Genomic DNA, 26,880 nt, shown 5'->3' with positions numbered 1-26,880 from the left:
GCAATGGTTATCTCTAATGATTTACTGCTAATTAAAAAATAGCATGTGTGTTTATTACAAAGGGTTGAACATCAGGACTTTGGTCAAAATGTTTCTTCTTATTATTCCATAATTACTTTACTATGGAAAAATCAAACCATACTTAATGTCTAATGCTTAGAGATACTCATTTTGAAGATTAAATTAAAGCTTCAATTTATCCATATTTGGCACCTAATTAAATTAAGGAACTTAAGTTAATTTTTAAGTGAGGGCTTCTCATGAAAGAATAGAATCAATACCTTTCAATATTCCTTTCATAGGTATCTTCTGTGAATTTGCAGATGCTAGACCCATTGGTTACGGACATTGAAAATTTTGTCAGTTAATAAGGAAAGCTATTACTCCTTTGTGTAGAACATTCGTTGGTACCAGACGCTATCCCTAATTTTTGTCAGTAAAAAAGGGAATCTAAACTTTCAGAATTGATGTAGATTTGAAAGAAAAATAATTTTAAGATGAACATAAGGAAGAAAACAAAACCATGCAAATTCTTCAAACATTTCAGAGAAAAAAGCTCTTCAACAACCCCAGTCAGTAGAATGACAAATCTACACAGAATTGAAAAGATATTCATTTCCTATATAATTGTGAAATGAGTATCCTTGATAGGCATATTCCTCTCTAATTTATATAATTTTCAAAATGTAGTAATATGGGACATCTGGGTGGCTCAGCCGTTAAGTGTCTGCCTTCGGCTCAGGTTATTATCCTGGAGTCCTGGGATCCGACCCGCTTCGGGCTTCCTGCTGGGCTGGAAGCCTGCTTCTCCCTCTCCCACTCCCCCAGCTTGTGTTCCCTCTCTCACTGTCTCTTACTCTGTCAAATAAATAAACAAATCTTTAAAAAAAATTGTAGTACTATGAATTTCCTCTTGAGGGGTCATTAAATCAGCTAGACTGAGTTATAGTTACATAGCTTGAGCAGATGAAAAGTAAATTATTGAAACTTTTACCTTCCTCAAACAGGATACCAATGGAAAATTATTAACCAATATTTTCATTAAAGAAGACAAGAAATATAATGATGGGAAAATCGAGTTGATAGTAATAAAGTGCTCTGTGTCTCTACTTTCAAACTTCTTCCTCTAAACCTTTTTTATTTATAACCAGATAAAGGTATGATTTTAGCTATCTGTTAGTACAGAATGTCCAGTTAGCTTAATTTCAAATGATGGATGTACTTCATGGAAATATAAAGAAATCATCATCATATTCTTCTCATTTTCTCCTCTTGAAAGAGCCATTTATAATTTATTCACATATATTGCCCTATTCAAGCCATTAAATGGGAGAGGTTGGTGAGCAAAGGTAGTTTTTTCAAACATGAACATAAAGCTTAAACGATGATGAAAAATAATGAACAATAGAGTGAATTTGTGATAGCATAAATGATATATTGTACTGTTGAATTTTCCAACAAGATAAAAGGGTCGGGGCTTTTCCCTAGAGATTTCTCCTCTTCTGTAATTCAGAGTGGGTTATGCAAAGTCATCAGCATTCCAGGAGCAAGATATTTGGCAAATGGATTTAGATAATTGCTTCTAAAACTTTACAAAGTGATTATTTTCTCTTCAGAAACAAAACTCAAGTTCTTGAGGAAGTGTTTTCTGATTAACAATGCATAAATTTCCTGCATTGAAATCTTACTAATTGGTTCAACTCTTAAAGAAGTCTGGCTTAATCGTGGGACATTTCAAAATAGGTACATTTTACTCATTTCAGCATAGGTTTTCAGGCAAATATCCTATACCATATAAGATAACATTTTATATACATAGTAGGACCTTGAATTAAAATCGCCTGATGTGCAAAATAAGAATTAGAGAATCATACCTGTTGGAAGTGATGTAGGAGATTCTCAGACAAAGGGAATAGAGCATAAGGAATGAGGTGTGTAGTCAAAATTGTTCACAGTCCAGGCAATGAGGCAACCAGGAGAGGTTCAGAACTATGTGTTTCCCTCAATGATAATTTGTTTCTAGACAAGGGGTGCTATAGCAGACTCCGAGAATTTCCAACTGATCCTTTAGAGTAGCTCTTTGCAGGAGTAAAGCAATGTTAAAGACATCTTTTCTGCTTTGATAGAGGAAGAAAACTTTTTCCCAATTGCAGTGGTTTTGCATTTAGTACAATAAAAAGAGAATCGTATAGCAAGAATGAAACATGGCTGGATTTTCGGCTCTAACAATATTTTGACTCTCTGGATCTCAGTTTCCTCATCTACCAGATGAGAATAGTAAACAAAACTTTATCTGTATCTAAAGTCTTTTCCAAATGCACCATTAACATAGTTAACTAATTCTGCAATAGAAGATCCAGACACTGGATCCGGACACTAAGTGAACAAATGACCAAATAAGCGTAGAATCACATCAGTTATATTATCCAGAGCAGAGCTTTTCAAATACAGGTAGATATCCATTAGTGGATCCTGAAATCAACTTAATGTATTCCAAACTTCATTTATCAGGAAGAAATAGAGTAGAATGGAAAATATGAGAGTGCACAATAAGAAGTAAGGACAAATATTGTTTCTTGAAGCTTGTGTTATGGTGGCTTATATATTCTATATTTATGTGTATGTTACTGAGTCATAGTAAAATATATTTCTTATTCTCCATAGATATCAACAGTATTTGTCAGCCACTTATTTAGAATGCCTTTTTATGGGCCAAAGGAGAAAAGAAGCTTATACTCACCAATAGTGGGGTCATGATAATCAGGGAACTGGTGACTAATAAACTGCATTGTCATTGCTGAAAAAAAAAATAAATTCAATTTAATAAAAATTCATTGATTCAACAATAAGTTATTCTCCAATGTAGTCCATCGGTCTTTTAATAAGATCTAGTGACTTATTTCTCAGAGTGACTAACTTAATTATGCAACATGAACCACCAAATGTTGGAGAAAGTTCTAGGGGAGAAAAAGTGTTATATAGAAGGAAAGTAATGCCAGATATTTCTCTGGAATCAATATGTCAAAATTTTCGGTGTATTTTAATAAAAATTGCATTGTACTGAAAATAAGAAGTCTTGACATAATGAGAATATAAAGTAGCCATAGGATCCTTCTTGGCTTGCTTTGGTATAACAGTTGGTATTGGTTGAGAAGAACTTTTCACTAAAGGTCCTATACATATTCTAGGAATTACTTACCTTCTTCATCTTGAAAACAAGGAGATAATCTCTGAGGTTTCTATTATTTATAAAGGTACATGATTATATGAGTTTTTATCCTTAGTCAACTTTTATTTAAAATTATTTGTTACTTTTATTTTGCCTGATCCATGCCATTTAGGTACCCTTATTAATTTTCATTACTTTTGGGGGGTATTTCCTCCAAATTCTCCATATTCTTTTCAAATCAATAATTTTATGAGATATTTATAATGTTTCTATTATAGTTTCTTCATATAAATAACCATTATTAGGAGACAAATGGAATGCTGAACTTAGGCAACAAAACTTGTAAAAGGAATTCATGAGTAATAACTCTCTTCCTTTTCTCCTTCTGTGTGTGTGTGTGTGTGTGTGTGTGTGTATGTTTGGGTGGGTTGGTGGGTTTGTGTGTGAGACAAAGACTCCCTGATCAGACTTTAGTTAGCCTCTCCTGAGTCTTCCTTTCAACTAAAACCTGACCTAGGTCCCTGCCCTTGCTAGACCTGCATAGTCCAGTGGTAGCAAGAATCCTGCTGTAAGTCATGTTGGTGGGAATCTCTCACCCTTGTTATCTCATCTCCTGGCCTGCATTCAGCAAGAATCCCTTGAAGTCTGTTTGGCAAGAATTCCCTTACTCCTGATGGCTCCTGTTAGTAATTTCCCATCCCCCAATGCCCATCGCACTCCTTGCCTATAAATACCCACTTTTCCTTGTTGTATTTCCTGTTGAGCCCAGTTCTATAATGAATTCTTTTTTGCCTTACTGCAAATAAAATCTATTTTAACCTTTTTACTGTCTAGCTCTGGTTTTCTTTAACAATGTGTTCATGCTTCAGCCAATGTTCAAAACAGAGAAGACAGTTAAATTCAACAAACCTGTATAAGGCACTAGTCCAACCTTGCTGAGAAATGCAAAGAAACAGAACCTGACCTAGTGAAAAAAGAATTTCTGTTTACACTTTGATAGTGTTTACTTCCTGTCTTTGCATTGACAAAGGAAATCTCCATATGAAAGTATTACTCAATTTGACAGTTTAGGGCAAATTTTTGAAATACAAATGAGCATTTATTACAGGGGGCTTTAGGAATTAGAGTATTTCAGGTAAACAAACTAAAAGCAACATGTTTATTAAGTAGATATCAAGGAGAATTTGGAAAACATTGTGAGTTTTAAAAAGAGCATTCTCCTCTTACTGGTTTACTCCCAGATAGAGTACAGAGGTTGGTTGGAGGCCTGGTGTGGGTAGTTAATCGACTAAACTTCAAAGATAGTTCAGACATGGTAACTTTAGAACTAAAATGAGGAGATTCTCCACTCTACTCAAGGCAAAGAGTTACACACCTATTCACTATGTGGCAAGAGTCTCATATTCATCTTACGATAATCAGTTATCTAGGATAAAATCTTGAAGATGTCATTGGACATTTCCCCTCTCATATCTTCCATGTAGTCTCCATAAATTTTCATTTTACCTCCAAAATATCTTCCAAATACGTCTTAATTCTTTCTGGTATTACTGTAGTTTAGAACCTTACATTTTAAACCCCTATTGCCATAGATTCAAAATCGATTTCTCTGTAGCTATTTCCTCTACCTCCATTAACCTTCATAGTGACACCAGAGTCATCTTTAAAAAAAAAAAAATAAAAAAATCTAGTTTTCATATGTCAGCAACTATTAGGATAAAGAGTAATGTGGTCCTTCATGGGTCCATCGTATCTGTTCAGGCTTGACTTCCACCACTGTCCAACCAGCTGCGCTGTGTTCTCAGACTTACGAAAGGAAGGACTTTCCACCTCTGAGCATGCCTTTAGCCTGTGTCCTAGCACGGACTTCACCTTCTCCTTCATTTTTATATCATACTAACAAAGATTCTCCTTGACCAAACCTTCATCAGGCTCCTCTGAGGCTTCCTTCTAAACCAGGCCATGACCTTCAGGTACCCATGCTCATCTCTGCTTTACCAAGTTTTAGTAGGAGTCCTACTAAGTCAGTTTGGAGAAAATTCTCCATATTTGATATATGGTCACCCTTGATAGCTGATCAAGTTCCTCATCTCCAACCCCCACGATTATTTTGACCTACCTTCAGCAAGAATCCTATTAAGTTTATTCAACCAGAACCCCCTTACCCTTTTAGTGATTTTCCATCCACTGACCCCCAACTTGCTCCTTGGCTATACATTTCCACTTGTCCCTGTATTTGGAGTTGAGCCCAGTTCTAGACTGAGGGAGTTCTCTTATTCTCTATTGCAGTATTTCCTGAGTAAAATCTATTTTTACCACTTTACTTCCCAGATCCGCTTTTCTTAAACAATGTTAATAATATCTCTACTCAAATGTCATACTCTTCCATTGGCACATTCAAATTGTTCAATGAAGAGGAGCCAGTACATGATAGTCCTAGAAGTTCCCCAAAAGCATTAGAAAACACTGTGTATAACTAGGGTCTGGGTTAATTTCTATAAACCTAGGAAATAATTCTGAAGGTGAAGAAGTTTGGAACAAATTTAAGGAAGAATATGTACGCATTTGGGGAACTGAGAGATGTGTTTAATACAACACTTGAGAATCACAAAACCGGTATCAGAAATAAATGAATCAAAGATTTACTTCTTACAAGTATGTATAAGAATACCTAGCATATATTTAGATGATGGCGTTTGCGCTTTCATGGAAAGCTGCTGCTTATTGTATAATTGAAAAAGCCCTTCAATTCTCAAGTCTTCTGACCTACCACTGAGACAGAACCAAAGAAGAGGGAGCCAGCTGAGCTTTATTCCAGACTTCAAAAGGTAATTTTAGAAAGATTGATTTGTAAAAGTTTCTTTTGTGTTTTACAAAGTGGACGCCTGATAGGCTATCTAAGAGCCAGTTCCCCTTTGCGGAGATGATATGTAAAACAAACAATTTTTGAAAAATCTCTCCTAAATGCATGTCAAATGCAATGTTGGAGATAACTAATCTGCTAAATACCTATCGATTGTACTGGGGACTAAATTCTATTTATTTTATGACATATAGGTTTACATACAGATTTACATCCTTCAGGTCTGGGGATTCTCTTTATTTTGCCAAAGAACCATTCTGTCAGAAATTCAATAATAGCTCCCCCTTTCTCTTCAGTGGTTTTATTGTATTGACTTAATAATACCTGAATTCATCGGTTTTTAAGTGTCTAATGAAAGTGAAGGTCTATGTCTCCTTCCCAAAATACAAATTCCTATACACATATGTTCACAATATTTAGAGATATTGTCCTAGTAAATAACCATACATGTCAGTAATCAGTCTTTTGCTTAAAAAGAAGACAACCATAAAAATTGTGATTAAAGAGCATGTGAGAATCCCAACCTCTCAAATCTGCCTCTTCAGAATTCCTAATATTCAGCATAGATATCCATTTCTTACTATGCATTTTTGTTTGTCTGTTTTTTTAAGTATTCCTTGAGGAGTAATATACAAAATTCCTAACGTAACCTTGAGTGTGAACCAGTTTGATGGATCAGTTAATAAAATCCACCTGGCAATCATGAACAAATTATAGTCCGTTTATTCAGGAAGACATAGGAAAGGAGGGCAAGATATTACTAGAAATAAATTTCACAAATATTATCCTAGACTTATTCTGTCTGTGGCTTTCCTGTTCTGTAAAAGATAACAAGAGTCATTTTCTAAAATTTTGAAGAGGAGCAATCTCACATTTTCCATACACTTTAGAAAAGCTCTACACCAACAGATTCAGAATATTTTTCATGGTTTACCAAAAAAACTGTAGTATTTCAGTAATGAGAGAGGTTTGTTGAGCTTTTTTTCGGGGGGGGGGGTGATGTAATGTATATATGTATTTGAAATAGTTAAGGAATGTTCTATAAAGTACTGAAACTCTGGTTCATATAAGGATGGGTCTATTGTATTCAGAGATCCACTCAGAGTCCAAATCCTTGCCAGTGCACAGTTAGCAGTTCTTATCTCAGAGACAGTATTACTGAGCTCAACAGTAGGCTGTGGATATTAGCCAGGGATAAGAATGCTGAGGAAGAAATGAGAAGGGATGATGGGAGGCAAGTACAAATATTGGTTGGATCTCATTAGGTATCTTAGTGACCTTGATCCAAATAGGCTTGAGTGTATGAATCAGGTAAATACTGATATTGGACCACAGAATCTCTGTATCAAAGGGAGCTATTAGGGTATTTATTATTTGTTTTTATGAAGGCTATTGATTTGTATTTGCTAATTTTCAACTCTCTACCTTCCTAAACTATTTTATTATTTGAGATATTTTTATCATGACCTTTTAGGAGTTTCTACCATATCATCTACAAATAGAAACAGTTTGCAATTTTTGTTTCATAAATTTTCTTGTTAATACTCATTGGTTAATTCATCCATCCATGACAGTATTAAATAACAGTGCAGGCAGGGATCATCTTTGACTTTTTTCTTGATCTCAGTGGGAATAACTTTTATTTTCACAGTAGTAATATTGTGCTATATTACATATTTCATCATATTATGGAAATAGTGATTGATTTCTGCTTTCTTGAAATTAATAAGGAATCAGAGTTGTATTTCTTCAAAAGTTTTTTCAGTACAATGTAAATAATCATATGATTTTTCTCCTAAAAACCATTAATGTGGTAACATTTTGGGAGGGATAACTTATTTTAATAGCCATCCAAATATTAAACCAATTTTGCATCCAGGATGCAAGTAGACCAAGTCTATTTGGTCATGATGTCTTATTTTTCTTAATGTGGTATTAGAGTCCGCCAGTAAGTTGTTTAGGATTTTCAGGTTATTATCAATAAGTAATGTTTGTTTTCTTCGTTGGGTTATCTTTATCTGGATAAGTATCAATCTTATGTTTCCATTATAAGATAATTTGGGAGATTTTCATTCACTTTCTATGCTCCCAAACAATTAATATAGCATTGGAACTGGATGTTTTTTAAAGGTTTAGTAGAATCTCCTGTGAAATCATCTGGGTCAGCTGTCTTTCTAATAGAGGTATTTCCTTGATAAACTTTCTCTATTCTGTGCCTATTTATCTGTTCAAGTTTTCTAACACTCCTGGGGACAGTTTTAGGAAACTGCATTATCCTAAGAACTTATCCATCTAGGTTTTCAGTCTTCTCAAAGAACTGTGCTTAATGATGTTTTCAATTTCCTTTGTATTAGTAGCAATTTCCGCCTTAAAATTTTTTGTTTGCTATCTGCATTATTTATTTGCTTAAATTAGTTATTAGTTTGTCTATTTTGTTGATTTTTTCAGAAAATTTTAATGTTTATTTCATTGTGATTACTATTATTAATAATGTCCATTGACTTTCTTTAATTTCCTTTGTTGCTTTTGTCTGTATTATTTCCCTGCTGTGTTTCTTTGGTTTACTTTTTTTGTTAACTTAATTTTTATTCTTTTAATTTTGTTGGTAAACTTTTTGTAGACATGAATTATCCTCTGATCTCTACTTTCTATCCCCTACATAGTTTGGTATTACTTTTAAGAAATTTATGATTTTTATTTGTATTTTTCCTTTTTGTGTATGAGTTGATAAGTAGAAAGCTCTTTTCAATTTCCAGCTGGAGATTTTTTTGCTTATTTTATTTTTAATTTCAGTTTTATTGACTTGTAATCAGAAATTATTATTTCTAATAACTCCACTTTATGTAATTGCTAATATTTTTGGTGTCTTAATATATAATTAATGTGTTTAGTAAAACAATTATAGTGATAAGAAGGTAGTATTGATATATGCAACAATAAGATTTACTTTATTATTTTTAACTGTTTTATATTCTTATATTCTGTCCTCTGCTCTGTCTTTTGTTAAGAATGGTGTTTATGTTCACAGATTACAGATAACTGTGGTCTTATTTGGTGTATAAGTATTGTTACCAGTAATATCTTTGTTGTGGTTTGTGGTTTTTATTATTAAAGAGAGTCTTTCCTCATCACATGTAATTATCTTTGTCTTTTTTGTCTGATACCAACATTGTAATCACTGCTTTATTTTTAATTTGCTTAGTTTATCTTTGCCAAGGCTTTTGCTTTTAAATCATTGTACTTTAAGTGGGTCTACTGTATACTACATAGTTGGATATTGTTCAAGAGCCAAATTGGAAATTGTTTTCTTTTACTAGGCAAGTTTAGTTTATTCACACTAACCTACTTTATGTTCTTCCATGTTTTTGCATAGCCTGATAGCTCATTTCATTTTAGCACCAAGTAATTTTCCATTGTCTGCATATATCACAGTTTACTTATTTATTCACCTACTAAAGGACATCTTCATTGCTTCCAAATTTTGGTAATTATGAACAAAGCTGCTATAGACATCATTTGCAGGTTTTTACATGGCTATAAGTTTTCAGCTCCTTTGGGTAGATACCAAGGAGTATGATTGCTAGATATGTTTGTATCAGATGTGTTTGAGTTTTCTAAGAAACTGTCAAACTGTCTTCCAAAGTGTCTGTGCCACATTGCATTCCCACCAGAAATGAATGCAAGTTCATTTATTTGAACTTTAGCTCTACATCTTTGGCAACATTTGGTATCATCAATATTCTTGATTCGACCATTCTAATTGTTGTCTAGTGGTGCTTTGTTGTTTCAATTCATATCTCCCTGATGACGTACCATGTAGCACATCTTCTTATATGCTTTTCTGCCATATATATTTTTTCTTCAGCAAGGTGTCTGTTAAGGTCTGTAGCCATTTTTAAATCATGTTTTTGTTTGTTTTCCTATTGTTGAATTTTATGAGTTCTTTGTGTATTTTGAATAACAGTCTTTTTTTAGAGAGAGAGAGCACACAAGAGGGGGTTGGAGGGAGGGGTAGAGGGAGAGAGAGAGAAGGAGAATTTTAAACAGGCTCCACACCCAGTGCATAACTCCACATAGGACTCCGTCTCGGGACCCTGAGATCATGACCTGAGCCAAAATTAAGAGTCAGATGTTTAACTGATTGAGCCACCCAGGTGCCCCTGAATAAGTCTTTTATCAATGTTTCTTTTGGAAATAGTTTCTCCTAGTCTGTGACTTATCTTCTAATTCTCTTGATACTGTCTTTGGGAGAGCAGAAGTTTTTAATTTTAATAAAGTCCTGCTTATTATTTTTTCATTGATTATGCAAAGATATTGTATCTCAAAAGACATTGCCATACCCAATGTCCTCTGTTTTGTTTTATGTTATCGTCTAGGAGCTTTGTAAGTCTGCATTTTACATCTAGGTCTATGATTCATTTTGAGTTAATTTTTGACCTGTATAAGTCTATGTCAAGAATCATTTTTTCGCATGTGAATGTCCAAGTTTTTCCAGCACCATTTATTAAAGAGACTAGCTTTGCTCCATTATGTTATCTTTACTCCTTTGTCAAAGATCCGTTCATTATATTTCTGGGCCTATGAAGCTGAGGTGTATATCATGAAGGAAAGGAAAGGGATTTTGGTGAACACAGAGTAGTCTCTAGTACATGGGGGAAAGGACCATCAGAAGGAAATGTGAAAATGTCAAATGAAGAAAAATAAAATATCACCCTTTTCACCCCCAAAAAAATAATCATTCCCTGAAAAACTATCAGGTCTTAATGCTACTATTTTTCTTACTAATTCCCATGAGGGATGTGTCTACTTGTTTAAAATAAGGCATCTTTATTTAAAGATGAACAGCTCAAGGAATTATTACCAAGAAACCCATCTGTTTAAATTCTTATAAGTTAAAGCAATCTACATGGCAGGAATCTGTATAATTTTATAGACTTAAAAATTAATTCTCTAGCTAAGGGTATATCTGAAATGATGGGCAAAGTTTTTGCTATTATTGTTTCATTTTGCTTTGTTTTTTTCAGCTCAACTCTGTGGCCGTAATGAAAAAACTGGGACAAGAGATAGTGATGGGAGGTTTGTCATACTTATGCACATAAACACTTCCCCTAAAGTCAGTCTGTCTTTCATTGGCTTTATGAAGACAAAGAAAGAGCAGAGTGCATACAGGCAGAGAAGACATTTAAAGATCAGAAAAACTGAGTCATCCATTGTAATCTTAGTCAAAGTAATTAGGGATAGAAATAAAGTATATTTGGGGGACTCATACTCTGTCTTTTTGATTTCTAAAATTATGACAATTAGTGGATGACCTTTGTTAGCAAACAAGATACTTCCCCTCTTCCCCTCCCCCATTGAAATGGACATTTACTTTATATTAAGCCACAGATCAGGAAGCACCGGATGGATTTTGTATCAAGGACCCTTTCCATTACTAGTGGCCAACCCATTAACATACGTTATGTAAATGTAGTGCTTTCCTGGACTTCATAAAATATTCATTAAATACATACAATAAATAATAGGCAATTGTATCTTCAATGTTCATACAAAAGCAGTGGTGAGAGATTAAATATAATACTTTTTTTAAAAAACAAACCACTTTGATTGGACTCCTCTTCTTTTGCATATGTTCTTTATTTAAATGTCCATTTTATTATTCAGATATGCCAATAATTTACTATTTCATTTTAAAGTTAAATTTAAATCAACTGCTTCTTGTTTTGCATAATTCAGCATTGAACCACCAAGTTTACCCACATGAAAAATCTGACAATACTATGTATCACCTTGCTTGGAATGTCAGTGGTATTTGCCCAGAGGCAGAGACTAACAGTTATGAAAAAGGAAGTTTATAAAAAGGAGGGAATAATTTTCTACAGATTTTTCAAAAGATTAAAATATTGCATAAAATCACAGTACTTTATTATTACTCTCCTCAACTCCCTGACCCCCAGAGGAGTTTAATATTTATGAAGAGTACTGAACTGAAACTTTGGAGAATAATATAATCTAACTATGCAAAGATAGAGGTTGACAAGTCATGACTTTCCTTTTGGGATATTCAGGCCTGTCAGTGGAGTGGAAAAGATGATGGGAATCTGGTCACTAAGATGTTCTTCCATTTGTCCCTTGGTCTGTTGTGGTACCTTGATATAATTACTTAAACTCTCTGTCATTTTTCTTATCTGCAATATGAGTGGAAGAAGACAGGACAACTTAAAAATGCACCCAGATTAAGCATTCTGCAATACCTATTTCTTCCTGTGGTTCTCACTACCATCATTTGTTCTTTATACATTTAGAATCTCCTTCTGTTATCTCTATTCTAATTCTTCTACTGAGTCATTCTGTTCCAGGCATACTGGTTTCTTGGGGGTTTTCCAAAACTTTCCAGCCATGACCCTTTCCAGGGAAGTTGTTGTTGGTGCTGTTTCTTTTGCTGAAATGCTCTATGCCCAGATAGATTGGCTTGTCTCAGATTATGATTCACATGTGACCTGTCTGGGAGGAATTCTCTCACCAATGAATTTAAATCAAAACCCATTCCTCCTCACTAGAGCTTCCTAGGCTCCCTTCCTGATAGTCACTCATTCATTTATTCTATTCAAAAAGCATCAGACACCGCTTTATATAATGGGCCGCACCCTGCCTTTAGGTGCTTCTGACACAGCATTGAGGAAAATGGCCCCTGCCCTTTAGGATCTTACATTCTAGAAAGTGTGGAATTAGAGAGGGAGACAGAAATAAAAATGCCACACATTTGCATATAGATCAATAGTCTGTTAGATGGTGACAACTACTACTATAGAAAAAAGTAAAATTATTGGAGGATCATTGCTAAAATATAAAGATACATTACGTTAAGATGGGTTTCTGTGGGAAAAAATTTAATGTGTATACAAGTTCCAGGAAGACTAGGAACAATGTCACAGTTTCCACTATTAAAGAACTTGTCCGTGCAGTTTTTAAAGAGAATCTCTTATGCCTTGATGCATATATTTATAAGAAATGTATCATTATTTAAAACACCATTATTTAAAATAAGCTAGAATTATACCCTTTAAAACAATTTAAATTTAGGATGATATCAATCTAAAAGTGTACAAGTTGAGGGCACATGGGTGGCTCAGTTGGTTAAGCATCCAGCTCTTGATTTCGGCTCAGGTATAGTCTCAGTGTTATAAGATGGGGCCCCATATCCTGCTCTGCACTTAGTGGGCAGTCTGATATTCTCTTCTTCTCCCCCCACACCTCCCCCAGCTTGTGCACTCTAAATAAATAAACAAAATCTTAAAACAGAAAGGATGCAAGTTGTGTACCTTATCTTTCAAAACTCCTTAAAGGAATAATGTAACAAAATGTTTTAAAATCTATGCATTAACTTGATCAAGGTCACAGATCTATCACAGAATAAAGTTGGTTGGGCCATAGGACTCACTCCAAAGTCAGACACTTTCTACTGTGCTAACTACTTCTTATTATTTCCTCTCTCTCTGTCTCTCTTTTTTTTCATTTTTCTTTTTTCTTTTCTTTTCTTTTTCTTTCTTTCTTTTTTTTTTTTTTTTTTTTTTGAGAGAGAGAGGGTGAGGGAGGGAAAAAGAGAGAGGGAGAGAGAGAATCTTAAATTGCCCAGCCTAGAGATCCATGCAAAACTTGTTCTCCTCACCCTGAGATCATGACCTGAGTTGAGCCCCACATCGGGCTCTCTGCTCAGCAGGGAGCCTGCTTCCCCCTCTTTCTCTGCCTGCCTCTCTGCCTACTTGTGATCTCTCTCTCTGTGTCAAATAAATAAATAAAATCTTAAAAAAAATTAAAAAAAAAAAAAAGAGTCAGCACCTAACTGACTAAACCACCAAGGTGTTCCAATTCCTCTCTCTTAACTGAAAATGTGTGCTCTCTCATGAGTGGGCCATTTGTTGAATAATAGCATGGATATGTGAGAAATACTTATATTTTTGAATTAATAAATTAAGTGAATAAGTCTAAAATTATCTGCTGACTTACAGTTAAACTCAGGTGAAAGTGGTTGATACTTCTCTTATCTTCCCACCAGCATTCCCAGTTATAAACATTTTCTAAAGGTGCATTGAATCAAGGGGTCAGAAACAGCCTCATGAGAAGCCACAGCATGGGGTGTTTCCCAAAAAGGGCAGGCCACCCTGTTGAGTACTTGAATGAGATGAAGTGGTTTTCAACCTGGAATGCTCCCAAACAGGAAAAATAAGATCCTTTTAAAGTCAAGGAAATAGGAGGTAATAACAATAGAGATATATAAGAGGGTCTTCATGGAGTTTGGCAAAGACATCCAAAGATTACTCCTTACTTCTTTGTGTTTTAATACTGAAGAGTTTAAACTGTTGGGTAGACCATAAAGAATACTAAAATTCAGAAATTAGATGAGAGCAATCATCTTCACTCTGATGCCACTACTCTTTTTAAATAATTCATACATCTCTAACAGGAATGGGGCTCTCCTGTTCTCTCTAGGGTTATTCAAGTCTCTAAATTTTTACAGAATCAACATTTAGAAAAAGGAACTCAGCAATAGTTTAGTGCCTCCCAAATCAAAAGTAAAATTAAGCGTATTTATATCAAGATGTAGGAAGCTCAGTAACCCAGACAAATGCCAAACCTATGCCTGCAAAATCTGGATTTTCTCCACCAATTATTATGGTTGAAAGGTGGACAGGTAATATGAGAATGTAAGGGTTCATTTAGTTTTAAAACATTTATTGCTGTCTGGTATATTTCCCTGTGCCCATACATCTGTGGATATAGGGTAAGGATGGTTGAGAGGGAAGGGCTTGAGATCTGGAGATTAAGGAGTAGATTAGAAAATGGCACCATTTGGAGGTGCCTGGGTGGCTCAGTCATTTAAGTATCTGACTCTTGATCTCAGCTCAGGTCTTGATCTCAGAGTCATGAGTTCAAGCCTCATATTGGGCTCCATGCTGGGCATGGAGTCTACTAGAGAAGAGGAGAGAAAGAAGAGGAGAGGAGAGGAGAGGAGAGGAGAGGAGAGGAGAGGAGAGGAGAGGAGAGGAGAGGAGAAGTGGGGAGGGGAGGGGAGGGGAGGGGAGGAGAGGGAGGGGAGGGAAGGCTACCATTTGGTTGAGGGGAATGACACCAAACCAGGGAGATGGATGGGAGAGGCCACCCTGCAGTCTCCATCTCCGAGGGTTTTCCCTTTCACGGAGTACTCCCTTTCACATCCTTTTTTCTTCCTCTCCCCATAAACTCTCTGCCAACAGAGAGAAATGGTGTTTTCCAGGACATTAAAAATTCTATTTATCTTCACTGACTGATTTTCAAGGATGATTGATGGGGCACAAAAAGAAGTGATGGATATTAAAACTCAATATTACCAGTCATTCCTTTTTGCTCTATTCTGACAGTTTATTTTGTACTCAATGAAACAAAGAAGAAAAATAGACATTTTCACCAATCATTTCCCAAGTATTTTATCACTTAGGATAAACCTCATCTCTTTAGGTAAATGAAATACTACTGATGCCCTGTATACATGTACTAACGTAGGTAAATATATCTTTCTCCCTAACTCTATTTTTAGTGTAACAATTAATGGAGACAGTTATTGGAGTCTGATTCATGTGAATAGGCATTAGTAACTGAAAATCTTAAAGGGCTCAGATTTTAGAATATATTTGGGTTGTCATGGGAGTTATAATAGATATTAGTATCTAGTCTGTATCCAAATTTATATTCTTATTATTTGCTACAATAATAATTTACTCTGTTGACACCTTCATCCTGCAGTCAAAGCATTTCCTGGTGTTTCATCACATTAGTAACTGATAGACATCATATGTCTTGGGGCTGAAGGTTTTTCTTTCATAGCTTTGGAAGAAGATTCCCAAGGCATAAAACACCTGTGATTTAGAGTACTGTAATATTTGTGTATTTGTTAAGAATTTTTCTTTATTGGATGACTCTCCATCTTATTTCTAGGAATTTTATAATACTCTGTAGACCAGGTCATAGGCTACTGATGAAGTTCAGGACAAGCTACCCCAAAATATGACACATTGGCATATTGAATATTTTAAAGTGAAGGAACTTGAGAAACAGCAGGTGTAGGAAATATTCTCAGTTTCCCTTGAAGCAGGTCATAAGACCTTCACGTGAAGGCTACTCTCCCAGGCTTGGAGGAAAAGAGCATCTTGTCTCTGAAGAAGCAGGGATGCCGAGAGAAGCTGAACAAACTGGCCTTGGTAAGTATTCCCCCCCCACCCCCCCCACCCCCGCTTTACCACCCTTAGGTTGTACCCTTTTGTCCTATCACATTTTTTTATAACTTTCCACTCTTCTTCAAACCTATAAAACCACTTCTTCAGGTCTTCATTTCCTTATGAAGACTCCATCCATGTAAAACTGAAATAAATTTGTATGCTTTCTTACTTTCTCTTCTGAATCTGTTTTTAGTCCAGCTTACATGGAGCCAGCTCAAGAACCTGAGATGGCTAGAGGAAGAGATTTTTTTCTCTCCACACTAGTCATCTGCTTACTTTACCAGAAGGGCATTGGCATGCATGGGTTATTTTCTCCTGCCCCATTACAACTCCCTTCTTCCTAACTGAAAGTTCCCTTCTAATGCCTTAAATGATTCTGGATTCCAAGACACTCTTCTTCAAATATCATTAGTTTCTATCAGTTTTTATGGTCCTTCATGACAGGACAGATGCTTCAGCCAGGGAGAAAAGCTCTAGAAAAGGAAGACCAGTGGTCCCCTGAATAAAAGGCATACTTCTGTGGCCTCACCCAGATCATCCATGCTAATTACTGTAATAAACTTTATTTTTTTAAAGACTTTATCTATTTATTTGAGGGAGACACACACACAGAGACAGAAAGAGAGTACACAAGCAGGGAGGGGGGCAGAGAGATAAGAAGACTCCCCACTGAGCAGGGGGCACAACGTGAGGCTCAATCCCAGGACCAGGAGATCATGACCTGAGCTGAAGTCAGATGCTTAACCGATTGAGTCACCCAGGCACCACTGTAATAATCTTTATAACACCACACTTTCTTTCTTTTTTTCTTTTTACATATAATGCTATATACTTTTAAGGACATTCCTTGGTTTATACAGTATTTCAAACTATATGCTCCTTCTCACAACATATATGAAATGACATAAATCTAAAAGTAAAGGCTAATAGACCAGGTATCCAAAGGAAGAGTTAGGACAATAATGACAGGATGGAATGAAGGAACAAACCTAGAAATCTGAAAAGTAACAGATTGATGCAAAAGTCTTATAATTTTAGTTAGAATAATCAATTTTACAGTTACAAAAGCATAGAATGAGCTGGACATGGTACAACATCTGTTCAAATGAAAAATGACATGGAGGTTAGGATTAGGTCTACATAATTATGACTCCAGATAAAATTTAAAGGAGATGCACAGTTTAGGGCAGATTGTGACTACATTATTAAATCTCAACATATTGCCAGTTGGTTCTTTATACTGGATTTGTTACGGTGACATGAACAAATCCACTGGCTGGATTCAGCACTCTTGCAGCCTCCATGAGAAACATGCCTCCACCCCAACACAGCTCTGGAATGTAGTCTGCCTGCAACGGGGCAGGTGCTGACTCAGTCCACATTTACAGAACTGAATCGTGCTTATTCTGCCTAGGACAGTGGTTCTCAAAATGCAGTCAAATAACTCTGAGAGATCTGAGAGGCCTTTTCATGAGAGTTAATTAAGTTCTACGTCTTCCACCTTCATATCTGTATGAAACTGGATTTCTTTCATAAACAACACACTGCAGCATATTGAGCAGAGAAGTAGGCAGGGGACTCCAACTGTCTTTTAAGCTAGGTATCTTCAGAGATTTTAAAATACGTAAAATAATGTCATTCTCCTCAACTTATTTGTTGTTTTGGAAAATGTAGATATAAAATGTTATTTCTTCGGGCCCTTGGGTGGCTCAGTCAGTTAAGCATCTGACTTCATCTCAGGGCCTGAGCTCAGCCCCACATCAGACTCTTCTCAGAGGGGAGTCTGCTTCTCCCCCTCACTCTCCCTCTGTGCTATCTCTCTCTCAAATAAATAAAGTCTTCTTAAACATGCTTTTTCTTGCAATATATTTTTAAATTAATATTTATTATAACTTTTTAATTAATTGATTCAGTTTTATAAAATTTTAGTTTATAATATGGTATGTAGCAATAGAAATAACCCATATAATCAAAAGTTTTGGGGACCCTCCATAATTGTCAAGTGAATGAAATAATTTTAAGACAAAAAGGTTTGAGTACCATCGATCTAGAGTATAACCTCAGCCCTGGTTAAATGAAGACAGGTGAAAAGAACAATGATTATTCATACATCAAATAGTAACATTTTAAAAGCCTGTAATTAAAGATAAAACAAAGGGCAGCCTGCTTGGTCAAGATACTTAACTATAACTCCAGATCTGTTTTTCTTCTTTCTCGTTTCCTTTTTTCTACCTTCTCTTCTCTATGTCTCTGTGTCGTATATTCATGGCTATTGTGCTGATGTGTTTTCCTTTCTTGTTTTCATCTTTCCCTTTCCCCTCACTTTGTCTCCCTTCCCCCACACACCTGTTTCTCCTTGTTCCTGTCTTTCTTTTTTCCCAAAACTGCTGCCAAAATTAGACTTCACCACTTCTACAAATGCACATCATATCAAATTATGGAATTAAAAATAAATGCTTTGTTTAATAAATAAAGTTTTAGTATATTTCTTTTTTTTTTAAATATTTTATTTATTTATTTATTTGACACAGAGAGGGAGAGAGAGAGAGAGATCACAAGTAAGCAGAGAGTTAGGCAGACAGAGAGAGAGGAGGAAGCAGGCTCCCCGCAGAGCAGAGAGCCCTCTGAAGGCAGAGGCTTAACCCACTGAGCCACCCAGGTGCCCCAGTTTTAGTATATTTCTATAAGATCTATCCCTCTACCCTTCCCTGAGGATTGCTAAAATTAAAATTTTGGTGATATTTCTGAAAACAAAACAAAACAAAAAAACCACCAAAAACTAAATTTCTAATTTATATTTTAATGGAAGGTTTGAGCTTTTCTACAGAAACATTTCTTGAAAAAACATAAGAAGAAAATAAGCATTTATTTATTTATTTATTTATTTATAAGAGGGAGATAGGTGGGTGAGGGTGAGGAGGAGCTATGGGAGAGGGAGAGAGAATCCCAAGCAGGCTCCATATCCAGTGCAAAGCCTGACGTGAGCCTGGATCTCACAACCTTGAGATCATGGCCTGAGCTGAAATCAAGAATCCGATACTCAAACAACTGAGCCACCCAGGCACCCTGAGAAAATAACTATTTAAAAGTATGTAATTATTTATGAAATGGGAAGTGAGGAGGTCATATGAGAAGAATAAGTTATATGTGAAGAAAAAGGAAGAAATTACTATGACAAAGTCTAAAACCAGGGGCTTATTATGTATCAAGATTTGTTTCTTCTAGTCTTCTTCTGGAATGATTTTTATGATTTCTCCTAGAGAGAAGGGACATGCCAGGAAGAAACATTGCAGTGGGTTATGGCTAGAAAATTTGAGGCAATTTAATGACAGATGTTAAATTTAAAGTTTGTTTTTGCTTTGTATTGAAATTCCATTCTGTTGTTCCTTCCCTTCACTGAAACCATGTTACACACAGAATGCTGAGGCATTTGACTGTTTAGACCCTCCCTGGGATGGAAGTTGGCTGGTTATGGATGGAGGCAGCCTTAGGAACTGACAGTGAAACCGGAAACATGCAAGACCAGGGAAGTGGCTTCTGAGGGAAGTAGTCAGTAAAGACTTGTGACTGATTTGCCACTGATAATAAATGAATTCATCAGATTTTTTGAGACCAATAATTCGAAGAATTGGATGATTAGATGAGGTTGTTAAGATTACACTCAACTATCACTCTGGTGAAATAGTTAAGGAAATAAGTATTAGAGGATTAAGACATTTTTTTGGATTTGAGTCTTGACTCTGGTACTTGTTTGTGTCTATGAGAGAGTCAGGAAATTCTTTCGTTTCTCAGTTGTCTCATTTATAAAGTGGGATTAATAATAATATGTATAATGGGTTGTCATAAAAATGGAACTAATACATAAAAATAACTTTAACTAGTGAGTGGGCAGTTCTAAGATCTCTGTGACCGTTCTTTATCAAGATTTTTAGAACTCTTTTATTTGGAATAATTTATATGATTTCTCTTTTCTAATATCGCATTGTGGTTTCAGGGTCAAATTAGCTAGAATATGATGTTTTTGTAAACCATGACTCACATATGTTCATATGATGCTATCCCATCTGTTTGAAATGTAACATTTCAATCAACTGGTATTTTGCTTTTATGAGTACACTGTTTGATAGTCCTTGTATTATCCTGGGAATGCCAGTTGTTCATTTATTTTTTGTTGAATTAATGAGTTAGTAGAGAAGAGAACATAATCAATGTACTGGTTTCTAAAGTTGTTTACACCATATTATACTAAAATGAAAGGAATTGTGTATGCTTAGAATATGCACGTTGCTTACGTGATTAGGGTTGTTTTCTGTCATTTTCTCTTCTTGGTATATAAATTGCAACACTATTAATGTAGTATCCTACTCTCTGGAGCAGAAGTTAGGTGAATTATGAAGAAATAACCAGAAAACCAGCATTAATATTCATGATGAGAATGAGCACTGGCATGTGAAATTTCAAAGACAGGCTGTACTTCCCTTTATAAACAATGACACAGTAAGACTACCTGGAAGTTGTCCAGGGTTTGATAGAAAGATCATTGAGCAATAGTGTCAAGAGAGCTGAGTTCTCACAATGGCTAATGCTAGCTCATTAAGTTAATACAGACAAATCACAATAACAGCTCTAGTTCAATTTCCTTAGTGCTAATCCACAAGGGCCGTCCTAGATATATTACTAATTTTTAGTCTTCTTTTATTTAACAAACAGTTGCACTACAATTAGGCACTCTGTTAAGTTTGGGGACAGGAAGTTGAAATAGGTAAACCCTGTCTTCAAGGAACTCAGAGCAGAGTTCAGGACACTAAAATGTTGTAATAATCACAGGTTCTTATTTAGGCGAAGAGGAGAGAACTACAATCTAATCTCAGAAATGAGTAATTACTTTTCTGAATGGGAGGGGGCTTCCTTTGAATGGGGAATATGTGTTAATAATGTGCCTAGAGTGCGACTAGTGGAGACTTCTAGGCAAAGGAAACAGCATGCTCAGGAGTCCCAAAGGCTCAGACAACACGTTACACTTAGGAATTTCTTTTTCTTTTTAAGATTTTATTTATTTGTCAGAGATTGAGAGAGCACAATCAAGCAGAGTGGCATGCAGAGGCAGAAAGAGAGATGCAGTCTCCCCTCTGAGCAAGGAGTCTGATGCAGGACTCTATCCCATGACCTTCGATCATGACCTGAGCGAAGGCAGTGGCTTACCCGAGTGAGCCACCCAAGCATCCCTACATTTTGGAATTTCTAGTAATTCAGATGGAGCCCAGGGTGTGGAAGGGCGAGATGGAGAATAGAGAGCGAAGCCCAGGTCATATTACCAAGGGCCTTTATGCCATGCTAAACATTAGAAAGCAATGGGTAATCATGAAATGATTTTTTTAGAGGGAAGTGACATATTCAGAATTGCATATTGAAAACAAAACCCAGAACAAAAATGAAGCAAAAGATATGAAATGGCCTTACTGGGTGCAGTGATACCTGTTAGGAAACTGCTGTAGGAAAGCTAGGCAAGAAAACATGAAGGCTTGACACAAGACTCCAGCAGCAGAGCAGAAAGGGAGGAATAGAATTGATAAATATAGGAAGATAATTTGCTGGAATTTGAGACCGATTAAATTTATGAGACGTGAAAGATGTTTATTTTTCTGGGTGTATCAGGTGGTACCCTTTCCTGGGAGGTCAGAGGAATGGGAAAAGATCAAAAAAGAGGATGAATTTTCATATAGGTTAGGTTCAGTTTAAGGTTCTTTTGCATTCATAATGGAAGATATCCATCAAAAAATTAGACATGATTCTAGAAATCAAATGATCCCTCAAATGTCTTTTCAAATAATATTATAACTCAATTTACCAAAAAAAACTTAACTTAGAAAAAATTTTTAGTGTTAATGATATGCTAGTCACTAGTCTAAATATGAATAATTGAACAAATGTCATTTAAGTATTTGTTACGTGTATTGTTCTTGCTTTGAAATAGCTCATTAACTCAAAGGGTTATGAGCCTTCTCTAATAATTAACCCACAAAATAGGAACTCATAAATGTAAAAGAAATGTTCAATTTTTAAGTCTTTAACGTATTTTAGGATACCCCTCACCATTACCCAGATGAAATCATTTTTCAAACTAGAGCTTCCTTTGAACTTCCTTTGTTTCCTCCCCACTCTTTCCTTATCTTTCTATATGGGATTTTGGATGATCACAACACTGCTCATACCCTGTATGACCTAGAGACGGACAGGGGAATTGGGGCTCTACCAAAGTTTTACAAAGTATTGCAGACAATAGTCTCCTGAATGATGACACTCCTAGCATGAATTTGTCCTATGCTTTTTTTCCTTTCGCTGCCATTGTCCTTCTGTTCAACAATAGCTAATAAATAACAATCATGTCCTTTTTCCTTCTTACTATGTCAACCTTTAATTATTGCATTAACTTTTATTACATATATAATTAAAAAGTTAAATAGTACTATTGATATATATGCAAAAGATATGAACCTAAATCATGACAGAAATATGGCTGCACCAAGACATTTAATTAGGGTTGCATAAAGAATGAGGAGCTCTGTATAGGAGTGATTTATTAATTGGACTTATTTGTTTCTATTACAATGTCCATGGTGATTCATATGATACAAAATCTAATTTGAAAACAGATGATAATATTTCCAAACTCTAACTTCCTGAATCATCCATGGGATATATCATATAATCACCCATGTTAGACTCTCATTGCATATTGAATTCCGAACTTTCTGGTTTGATGCTCAAAAATCCTTCCTAATGTGATAGATTGAATTTGAATGTAAAACTGTGAACTCCATACCTGTGATTTGGCTCCAGCAGTGTCACGATTGTGCCTGTTCCCTTCTCTGTCTAAACTCAACAAAGTTTAGCTCAGTTTTTCTTATACTCTGAGAACTTCCCTGATCCTTCCAATCTTCAATGCTTCTAAATACCTTAAGCATTGATTCTCTGTTTCCTTTCCCACTTTCTTCATTTACTCATAGCTATTTTCCCAAGTAGCCTATGAAGGAGAGAAAGGATGGAGGAAGTGGCTTTAGGAGTGAACAGAAGATAAGTTACACCCTGTTTGTTAGTTGCAGGCACACTGCATGATTTCTCAACTCTCAGTAGTACAATGAGATACATATTAGTATTTGTGGATAATTAAATGAGACCCAGAGAGGTTCAAATAACTTGCCAACACCCCCTCATTTTTCAGTGGGGAGCTGGATTTGAATCCAATGCTTCCTGGTGTATTCTTCCACTCTTACCCATGGCCAGAGTGTAGTAGGTATGGGCTTTGAAGTCAGGGCACTAACAATGATGCTGTTCCCTAACTGTGTAGACTAACTTACTAAATACTTTCTGTGTTCTCTGTCAAGGATTTCACACTCCTTATTACAGGTAGGATTGTGAGAAAATCCCTAAGCTGTGGTACTAAAATTATCCTCACATTATGAATAAGGACACTGAGGCACTGGGAGATTGGGGAACTTACCCAAGGTCATGGAATGGGAGACACAACTGGACTTGAATCCCAGGCAGTCTGAGCCCACACTCTCAATCACTCTGTTCATCACTGTACATCTATGGAAAACCACCTTAACTTATTTAAACAGCAAAAGGGTCTTCATGTATAAAATGGATATAGAATTGTTTTGAGGATTAGATGGGGTAAAAGACTAAGCTTAATAGCTCACAGATAGTAGTGAGATATATAATATTTGTTGCTGTCTTCATTATTTGATGGAAGGATGAGGGGGGACAGCAATTCAATCTTTTTATCTCGCTCTTTTTATCAAAAAGTAGTCCTATGTATATAGTTACTGTCTCATAAATACTTGTTGATATTTTAAATTTAATATTAATTTATTTTAATATATTAAGTTAAATTAAGTTAATTTAATTTAATATATTAGCTGTTTTGAAAGATGGTGAGGAGAAAAAAGGGTGTTATCAAATATTGACAGATACATTTGTATAGTACTAAACTATTTTAGGTTTAAACCATTGTAAATAATCGAGCCCTGTTTTATGCTATTGTATAGAAAGGAGCTTCTTGTGGGAGAAATTTCCTGATTGGATCTGACATCTATTTAATAGAAGAAACCATCAATATAATCTACTTCAGAATCTGAGTACATGCTTTACTCATATTTGTCTGTAATACAGCAATTTAAATGTATTTTGGACTTTGTTCCCTCATTTTCTATCATTACTCTGTTTACGAAACTCTGATATTTAAAAGTGCCCTCAGCAGACCTTCTGACATGCATCAGTATGTGGAACTCTTTTTGCAATTCTATACCGAGAGAGGAAAAGTTATGGTCATCTCTTTGTTGAAAGTTATTTTTACTGTGTCCCCACCTCCAAATTCTAACCAGTCTCCATCTAAATATCTGTCCATGATGGCAAGTATGATAAGGTTAGAGTATGCAGCTAGGTCAGTATTCAAATATGCCCCCTGGACAAAAATGGATGACATGATGGTAGACAGGAAAATGACATCACCTAGTTAACGACACAGAGAATTCCAGGATGAGATCCAAAAGTGTCCCTTTGAGGCAATTTATAAATGCATTACAAATAAGATTAGAAAGATTGCTGTATCTCAGAAAGAAGGCTAATTTCTAACTCCTGGGAGCTAAATTGGATGATGTCAAGTAATACGTTTAAAAAACAAAAAAAGGTACACAGATCTTCCTCAACTTGTGATGGTGTTACAGTCTGATAACCCACTGTAAGTTGTAAAGATAAACTGAAAGTGTATTTAATACATTTAACCTACTAACCACCATAGTTTAGCCTAGCCTACCTTTAAAGTGCTCGGAACACTTAAACACTAACATGCAGATGGGCAGAACCACCTAACACAAAACTTATTTTGTAATAAAATTGCTGACTATTTCATGTAATTTATTAAGTACTGTACCGAAAGTGAAAAAAAAAAAAACAGAATGGCTGTGCGGGTAGAGAATGGTTGTAAGTGTATAGATTTTTTAACCTTGTGAGTGCTTGACTCCCTGAAAGCTGTGGTTTGCGGCCTGCGTCCAGTATCACTGTGGTATCATGCTATATATCACTAGTCCAGGAAAAGATCCAAATTCCAAATTCAAAGTACAGTTTCTACTGAATGAGTATCACTTTGGTATATTGTAAAGTCAAGAACTCATAAATCAGACCATCATAAGTCAAGGACCATCTGTAATAAAAAAAAAAAAAGGAGGTCCATATGGAATCAAGAAAATTAATTGAAGAGTAATCACATGCCAGAGCTCCAATAAAGTCGAAGGAGATATAAATGATATCTGGAAAATGAGTATTTTAATCATCAGGAGGACAGACTCTTCAAATTTCTTGGGTAAAATTTTCCACAGCCCTCTCCAATTTCTTACACTCCGTTTTAATTTTTAAAAACTCTTTGCTTTCACATTGCGTTTTCTTGGTATCTTGATGCTAGAAAGGCTTCCAGGAATAACAGAAAATATGTTTCTGGTCATTTGAAAAGGAATAACTCTCATTGTAAATTAGCTATTCTGGTTCTTAAATTATTCTTTATTTTATAAAAAAAAATCTGATTAGAGTGAATTAGTCTCAGGATTTATTAATCCCATTGTGTACTCACAAAGTTTGTTTTTAAATCTGAAAAACAAAGATCTTGATTCTGTAGAGACGCTCCCATGGTGATATTTGTGGCTTGCAACCTGCTATTTTTCATCTGCTCTCTGGTTATCAAATCTAGCTGTGCATTGAATTCACCTTGGTTCCTGTTAAATGCATCAATTAATGGGTACCCCTCCAGACCCATGGACTTAGCTGATATATTATTATTGTAAAAATTTCTTCACCTGATTCTGATGGTGTATTTGCTGTGCCTTGTTTATAAGAAAGGGACAGCTCAATAAATTGGGATAGCTTCTCGATTGTTTGTGCAAATAAACTCAAAAAATAGAAAGACATAGCATCTTCTCCTGATGGAGAAAAGCTGGGCAAGCAACATGATTCCCTTTGTACAGGGCCTCATCCAGGGCCATGTCCTCTGGCAGTGCTTGATGGATGCCTGATGACGAAAACAGTGATGAAATGGCACTAAGAAAGGAAGACAGAAATTATGTGGGTCTTGACAGCTCTGTGTCAGAGGCTGAATTAGAAGCAGATAAGTTAAGTTAGTCTCTGAACTTCAAGTGTATCTACCTCAAAGTCAGAACAAGATGTTCTTCAAGTTCTCCAGAAAAGAATAAAAAAATGATTAAGGAATAGATGCAACCTTATCCGCAGCAGGGAGGATATCCATGCTGTGTGTATATATATATATATATATATATATATATATATATATATTTTTTTTTTTTTTTTTTTGGTATTTCCCTGAGTAACTCCTTAAAGTTAAAAACACAAAATGGTTCTTCATTGTGTCTGAGGAAAATGATGTAATTTAAAACACAGCACAAAGTGAAAATCCAGTTCTCACATGGAATAGGTAACTTTGTCTAGTAACAGGTGCTAGGACTGATTTCGAGGTTTTGTGCATGTTCTTGGCCTTGGAGGGAACTATTTGCATATTAAGGAACATAAAAGCTCAAACTATGGGC

General features: G+C 35.5%; 1 protein-coding gene across 1 annotated transcript in view; it reads right to left on the bottom strand.

The window, feature by feature from the left end:
- The window catches only part of RIT2 (Ras like without CAAX 2), a gene marked incomplete at both ends in the record, with an annotated part of 376,588 nt that overhangs the window by 299,024 nt on the left and 50,684 nt on the right, over positions 1–26,880 (bottom strand). The window contains one exon of the mRNA XM_080821830.1: positions 2,741–2,797. Within this exon, the coding sequence (XP_080677956.1) occupies positions 2,741–2,797 (57 nt within the window). The remainder of the gene's footprint in view (positions 1–2,740; positions 2,798–26,880) is intronic.

Source organism: Martes martes, assembly GCF_963455335.1.
Source record: "Martes martes genome assembly, chromosome: 13".
Lineage (NCBI taxonomy): Eukaryota > Metazoa > Chordata > Mammalia > Carnivora > Mustelidae > Martes > Martes martes.
This window is presented reverse-complemented; position numbering and strand designations above follow the sequence as displayed.